The 7,438-nt window shown below is 38.1% G+C and overlaps 1 protein-coding gene across 1 annotated transcript in view; it reads left to right on the forward strand.

Moving 5' to 3' along the window:
• The window catches only part of CPSF2 (cleavage and polyadenylation specific factor 2), a 21,626-nt gene extending 19,270 nt beyond the window's left edge, over positions 1-2,356 (forward strand). Inside the window, exons 14-15 of the mRNA XM_042438686.1 lie at positions 1,552-1,686; positions 1,776-2,356. Of these exons, the coding sequence (XP_042294620.1) occupies positions 1,552-1,686; positions 1,776-1,868 (228 nt within the window). The 3' untranslated portion in view covers positions 1,869-2,356. The remainder of the gene's footprint in view (positions 1-1,551; positions 1,687-1,775) is intronic.
• Positions 2,357-7,438: the final 5,082 nt, after the last annotated feature.

Genomic DNA, 7,438 nt, shown 5'->3' on the forward strand with positions numbered 1-7,438 from the left:
GAACTTTCTTAGGCTTGTTGTTGAGAAAAAAAGGAATGGGCCTTTTTAGTGGCAGCTACTAAACTGGAACTCCCTCCATAGTAAGATTAAGATGGCTCTTCCTCTCTTTCCACTAGCAAATAATATATTGTTATGCCATCAGGCTTTCAGTAGCTGACTGGAATTGGTTTTTCAGTGTCCACTGTTGTTTCATGGTTTGTATGTAGTCTTTTAATACATGTTAATGATTTTAACTTTTATATTTATACTTTTATTTAAGTTTTTGTATAGTTTTAATTTGCATTGTTTTAAATGTGTTCTTAGTTACCTCGAGACTCATTATTATAAGCAATATAGCAATAGCAAGTATATTTATATACCACTTATCAGTAAACTAGCACTCCCTAAGCAATTTACAGTGTGTAAACCAATTGCCCCAACTAGTTGGGTACTCAGTTTACCAACTCACGAAAGGAAGGAAGGCTGAATCGACCTTGGAACCCTCCTCTAGGATCAAACTTACAGCGTTGTGGCCGCAGTACCAACATTTAACCACTGCGCCACCAGAGCACCTTATTGGGAGAAAGGCAGGATATAAATGAATAAAATAATAGTAGTAATAATGCTAATGCTAATGTTAAGAAGATGAAGCAGCAGCAGCAGCAGCTCTTGATTAAAGTTTGCCAGGATAGTTGAAAACAAAAATGGCCATGCCGATTGAACGTGGCACACTGGCCACCCCAAAGTACTTATTTATCAAAGATGTGAAATAGAGTACTCTCCATATTACAAGTTACAGTTCTGAAAACAGAACTCAGATCTTCTAATTGACATTGCTATAAAGTATCTAAATGAAGTTTTTAGCCTTGTCCATTTTCCACATGTTGCAATAAAGCTTTATAGTTAATTGTCTTCAAGTCATTCCCGACTCATGGGGACCCTATGGATGAGATATCTTGAAGACATCTCCACTACTCTGCTTAGGTACTGCAGATTCAGGCCTCTGGCCTCCCTGATTGAGTCTGTCCAACTGGCATGAGGTCTTCCTCTCTTTCACCTATCCTGTACCTTTTTTTAAACATTGTTGTCTTTTATAATCAGTTGTGTCTTCTCATGATACGGCCAAGTTTGATCACCTTGGTCTGCAGGGAGAGTTCTGGCTTGATCTGTTCAAGAACTGAGTTATTTGACTTTTCAGCTGTCCACAGTATCCTCATCATTCTTCTCCAGTATCACATCTCAAATGAGTTGATTTTCTTTCCATTGGATTTCTTCACTGGCCAGCTCTCACATCATTATGTAGTGATGAGGAGTATAATTGCTTGTAAAATAAAATGGCTTGTAAATATAATAAGTGGTAAAGCTTATGGAAGGCTAATTTTCAGTGAGCTTTGCCTTGTGATGGCAGCACAAAAATATAATTGCTAATGGAATTGTGTTATCACATTTCTGCCTTCCTTATATCTTTGCCTTCGATCTTGTTACAAAGCTAATTTGATGTTATTAAGAGTATTTTCTTAACTCTCCTTATGCCTTTCCAATGGCTTCTACTTTTTATATTCTCCACAAAAGGTTCCTGGACATCAGTCTGTCTTCATGAATGAACCAAGGCTGTCTGACTTTAAGCAGGTTCTACTGCGAGAAGGAATCCAAGCTGAATTTGTAGGAGGAGTCCTTGTATGTAACAACTTGGTAGCTGTACGCAGAGTAAGTAGACTCTCTTTCTCAGTGTTCTTTTCATGTGCCTCTTATAGTAAAACAGTACTTTAAAGTCAACATAATGTGATTTGTTGCAGACTGAAACAGGACGTATTGGATTGGAAGGCTGTCTCTGTGAAGACTTCTATAAAATTAGAGATCTTTTATATGAACAGTATGCCATTGTCTAAAGGAGAACTGTAAATATGATACATATGGACTTGATTTATTTTTATGGAATTTTTTCAGAGCACATGTGTACAAGGACCAATAATAGCCTTTACCTTTCCATTGACAGAACATAATTAGGTATACCAGAGATCAAGTAGCTCTACATAAATGTTCTGTATATTTTCCCAGTTTTATTTTTCAGTTCAATATTTTTGTTAGGAAGAACCTGTTTAACAGTATTTCACTTGCAAGGTTTTTTTTGTTGTTGTTTTTGAGGGGGACGGTTTGGAAGTGTGGTCAGTTGTTCTGAGTTGGATTCAGTCTAAGTTGCATTTAGCTCCTGTTGAACCTGATGGGGTTGAGTAATTGTTAATCTGTCTCATTGATTTCGGTGCTAAGTAAAATTCAGTCTGGATCCAGTCCTTTAAGGTTATGCTTAAAAATGCAAACTGTATTTGTCAAAAAACCAGTTTTCCTGTTTTGCTATTAAAATATTTTCTTCCAAATATTTTGTGGGGAATTTTAAATTACTGATTTGGTAAAACCAAAAGTGACAGATTTTAGATAAATGTTGTGTGAGGAAACACAACCTCCAGATGGTCTACAAACCGACCAAGAAAATCCAGCAAATGCTGCGCTCTGCGAAAGACAAGAGCGACCCACTCACAGCTGCAGGAGTTTACCACATACCGTGCAGCGCCGGACAAGTCTACACAGGGACCACCAAACGCAGCATCCGAACACGAATCAAGGAACACGAGAGACTGCAGACTGTCAGCCAGAAAAATCAACAGTAGCAAAACACATTGTAAACCATCCTGGGCATAAAATGATGTTTGAAAACACTGAAATTCTGGACCATGCTAATAACTATCAGAATGCACAGGGAAGCCATTGAAATCCACAAACACCTGGACAACTTCAACAGGAAAAAATAACCCCTTAAACAAAGTTTGGCTACCAGTCCTGAAAAACCAAAATCAAGACCCAGCCCATGTAAATGAAAACCAGCCAGGCTGAGGGAAGTTTCTCAGCAGACAATGGATCATTAATTAAATAGACACCCTGTATGCCTTGCCATTCAGCAACGGATCAACACAGAGATTAACATGTAAATCATCTCCTCTCAACACAGTATATATATACTCCACTCACTCCCATGCCAGCATGTTTTGTTTATTCTTTGTATTGTTTTGCTTCACCCCCACCGCAAAGAATTAACATACATCCTGGTTTTGTATTTTAGGGTATAGATATTTTCAATGTATTTAATTGTTTTTGATTAGTTTTACTAAACTAGATAGACACACAAAATTAAAGGCACCCAAAATAAATGTGCAAATGCAGAAGTTCCTTCTTTTGAAATGAAAGTGGTATGGAGAGCTTCTGTAAGTAAACTACACAGATTCTGGAATGTGCCTTCCCTCAGTTTTCATATCTCCTTAATCATGCTTTCTGTATGATAACGTTCTCCATATAAGTTATACAGAGAGAAGTGATAAAATACAGCTTTATCTGATCTTGTGGTTTAAATTATCATTTCCATAGTCAAATATTATGTAATTATGTGATTGAAAATGTCCCAGTCCTGACCATTTCAGTGCCTACCTATTGTGGTGATCATAGAATCATAGAGTTGGAAGAGACTGCAAGAGCCATCCAGTCCAAGCTCCTGCCATGCAGGAAATCTAAATCAAAGCACCCCCAACAGATGGCCATCCAGCCTCTGCTTAAACACGTCCAGGGAAGGAGATTCCATCACATTCCATTTATTTTCTTTCCTTCCTTTTTAAAACGCTTTTTAGCTTATTCCAATTACTTCTCACATTGCAAGTTTATACTGTGTGTATGTATTGTGCAGCCATTGAATTTGCTTTTACATCTGTGAGTATATATAGCTGAATGTCCTTTTGGCTTGAGTCCAGTTGCGTCATTAGCTATAGTGCTCTTCATATTTGTGCTTTGAATTGTTTCCTTATAGGGCTTTTGAGGTAAAAGACATTCAAAATGGGTTACCAGTGCCATTGTCTGCTTAATACTAACAAGAGTTAGAGAAAGCATGACTGCTGTTTGTTTGATTTTTTTATTTAAAGCATTTCTGTATTGTCACCCAGTTTTGTTTATTTAAAATATTTCTGTATCGTCTTCCAGCCCACACAGTCTCCTGAGGCAATGAACAAATAAAAACAATATAAAGATAAAAGTAGTTTTAAAATATTCTTTTAAAACTCCTAAAAGCAGTCTAAAAACAATTGTATGATTGTTTTGAAACAGTTAAAACAGTAGTTTCAAACATTGAATGCCATGCGGAAGAGCACTGTTTTGGCTGCCACTGGAAGCTTAAAAGAGATGGGTCATCCTAACCTCCTTGGGAAGGGAGTTCCCCAGTGAAGGTACTGCTACAGAGAAAGCCCTGTTACGAATATCCACCTACCTAGCTTCATGAGGTGTTGGGACATGCAACAGGGTCTCCTCTGAATATTTTAGATTACTGACAGACTTATATGGGAGGAGGCAGTCTTTCAGATATCTCAACAGCAGGACCTTGAATTGAGCTTGGAAGCTTCTTGCAGGACCAGTGTTATACGGTCTGTAAAAGGCACATCTGACACCAGTCTGGCTGCTCATTTTATACTAGCTGCACCTTCTAAACACTTTACAAAGGTAGCCCCACATAGAGCACATTACAGTAGTCTAACTGGGAGGTAACTAAGGCAAGAACCACTGTGGCCAGATCTGCCTTGCATAAGAATGAGCACAGCTGGTATACCAGCCAAAGCTGAGTAAAGGTGCTCCTGACTACCACATAAACCTAACTTTCCAGAAAGAGCGCTTGGTCCAAGAGCCCTGTCCCCAAAAGCTATGAACATGATCTTTCAGAAGGAGAGCAATGCCATCCAGAGCAGGCTGTAGTCCCAATCCCAGCGTAGTTTTCCTACTGGCCAGCAGCACTTCTGCCTTGCCTGGGTTAAGCCTCAGTCTGTTCACCTTCATCCAGTGCTTTATTACATCCAGGTAATAATTCATTACTACCAGAGCTTTCTTTGCATCATTTGTAAAGGGGAGTTGAAGCTGGGTATCATCAGCATACTGATGATACCCAACCCCAAAGCTCCAAATGACCTCTCCCACCAGCTTCATATAGATGTTGAAAAGTTTTCCTGGTGTCTCCTCCCGTGTCACACCCACTACTACCACTGCCTAGTAGCTTTCTCTCACTGAGTTAAGATGTTTGGCACATGTTTTCCAGTATGAGTTGGAAGATAACTACCATTGGTAATGCTGTCATCAACATATCTTCTTGTCTCATGGACAGGTAGTGCCATAGCCCCATTATGATACAGGTTCTGACATAATTGTGGTGTTGCACTGTGACTCATCTGTATGTAGATGAGTAACTACTTCAGTCATCCCTTGCTGTTGGCCAGGTTGAGAAGAACTGATAGCATTTGAGCTCAACAGTATCTGGTAGATACAGGTTTCAGTCTTGTCCTAGAGTTTTTGTGATAGTTGATGGAAGAGCACTAAAACACTTTTTACTTCTGCTTATAATTCTCTGAATGCAAGCCATAGAATTCTGCATTTCATTAATGTTTATTGAAAAGAAAGATACATCAATTTTATTTTGTCACTTTTGTTATATGGTTGCCAAGTTAATATAGGACTGCTGCATTTTAATAAGTTGAATGTATAGGGGAAAAATTGGCAGTTAAACTGTTTATACTACAGCAGAACTTTGAGTAACTAACAATTGCCAACCCTTTCATTTCTGCATGAGCAAGAACCTTTTGCCTGTATCATTTTTTGAGACTTTGAAGAAGACACTGATTTACCGTAGTTTCACTATGTTGTTAATGGTACATGCAAGTCCCTTTCATTAATAATTCTACTTTTCTAACATGCATCCTTTATATGTTTGGCTCCTAAATCTATTTTACTGTAGCGTTTTATCTCAATTCCATGGTATCCATATCTAGGAGAAGCACAGATCTTCATTGCATGATCTAGAAGAAAAGGAAAGGAAAGGGAAAAAAGCATTTCATGAACACCTTCTCTCTTTTATGATTTTTTTTTAAATGTGTGCCATCTTTTGGTTTGACAACTGAATTATGAATTAAACTTGGCTGATGATTTAGAAATACTTTATCAGAGCTGTTTGTGCACTTTGATAAGAATACCAATTAATAAAATCCACTGAATATCGTTTGTGGAAAAAAATCAACTTTTTCAAAATATGAATGCTGTATTGTGTTTTTAAATATGAACTCTAGCATGCTGAATTTCTCAAACAGGTTTCCTCATCTAATTCAAGTCAGAAATGACTTGAAGACACACAATAAGTCTATAGTTGAGGAGGTAGGCTTAAGCATTTAGCCCTGCTGTCATTATCAGTCCCTTTGAACTCAATGGGGCTACTTGAGGAGACAGGTGAGGAACTAGGCTGCATAATTATGTGAAAAGTACTGTATGCCTTTGTGTCAGACTTCATTATTTTAATGTCAATAACACTGAGCTTTTAGTCAAAGTGAGAAAAAAAATTCTTAAAAAGATTTTTAGAATTCTGTATACATTATATTCCCTTATGCACTTTAAATATCTTAGAGACAGCCTGTAGCTGCCTCCAACCTCGCCAGATCAGGGCTGCGGCAACTGAATGCTGCGGACCCAATCTGACCTTTCCAGGATGCAAAAAAGAGCCTCTATTTGTGGCTCCTTTTTGTGCCCTGGAAAGGGTGCTATAGCTGCTGGTGCTACAGCCTTACAGTGTTCCTTTGGTGCAGCGTCATGTGGACACAGTGCCAGAGGGACACCATGGCGCTGCATGCCGTGTGGTGTGTCATGTAGATGCCACATCCCAACTCCACCCCCAGGCCAGCTTTAATGGTCGGTCTGCACAGCCCCTTAGTCAGTTAAATATGTCATAATACTTTACACTTTAAATTTTTTTCACTGTGAGCCATGTTGGAATGACGGAGGCTCACATGTTTGCCATGGGATGGATGACTGGAATGCTTTGTGTATTGTGTCACATGATACACCATATCTAGAGTTTGAAAGTTAACATGTTGTTGACCTTTTAATATTTGTTGAAATTTAAATCTGGAATTATTCAATCAGCTTTATTAAAATCAGATAGTTTTATGTATTTGATAATGCTGTTTTCTATTTTAGTGTATTGTATTGCATTATTTTCATTTTACTGAATATTATTTTTGAAAGTGAAGTACTGTATAAGCTTTCTGAAGGGGAATATAAACTGAGAGGAAATTGTATCCCACCTGTCTTCCAATCTGCTTTGAGTGCCATTTTCACCTTAGATTATTGCAAAAACCTTTTTTTTAGTTTTAGTTGCACGTATTGTGCTTCATCCCCCACATTAATTCCAACTGTACCTGCAAGCCTCCTCAAGTAAAAGTGTTCTTTGTAGTAGAGTGGACTGTATCATTAAATACAGTTGGCCCTCCATATCCATAGATTGTTTATCCATGGATTCATCCATCCATGCCTTCAAAATATTGCCATTTTATATATGCGGCACCATTTTATTGTACCATCGTATTTAATGACACTTGAGTACACACAGATTTTG

This window comes from Sceloporus undulatus, chromosome 1, assembly GCF_019175285.1.
Source record: "Sceloporus undulatus isolate JIND9_A2432 ecotype Alabama chromosome 1, SceUnd_v1.1, whole genome shotgun sequence".
NCBI classification, from domain to species: Eukaryota; Metazoa; Chordata; class Lepidosauria; order Squamata; family Phrynosomatidae; genus Sceloporus; species Sceloporus undulatus.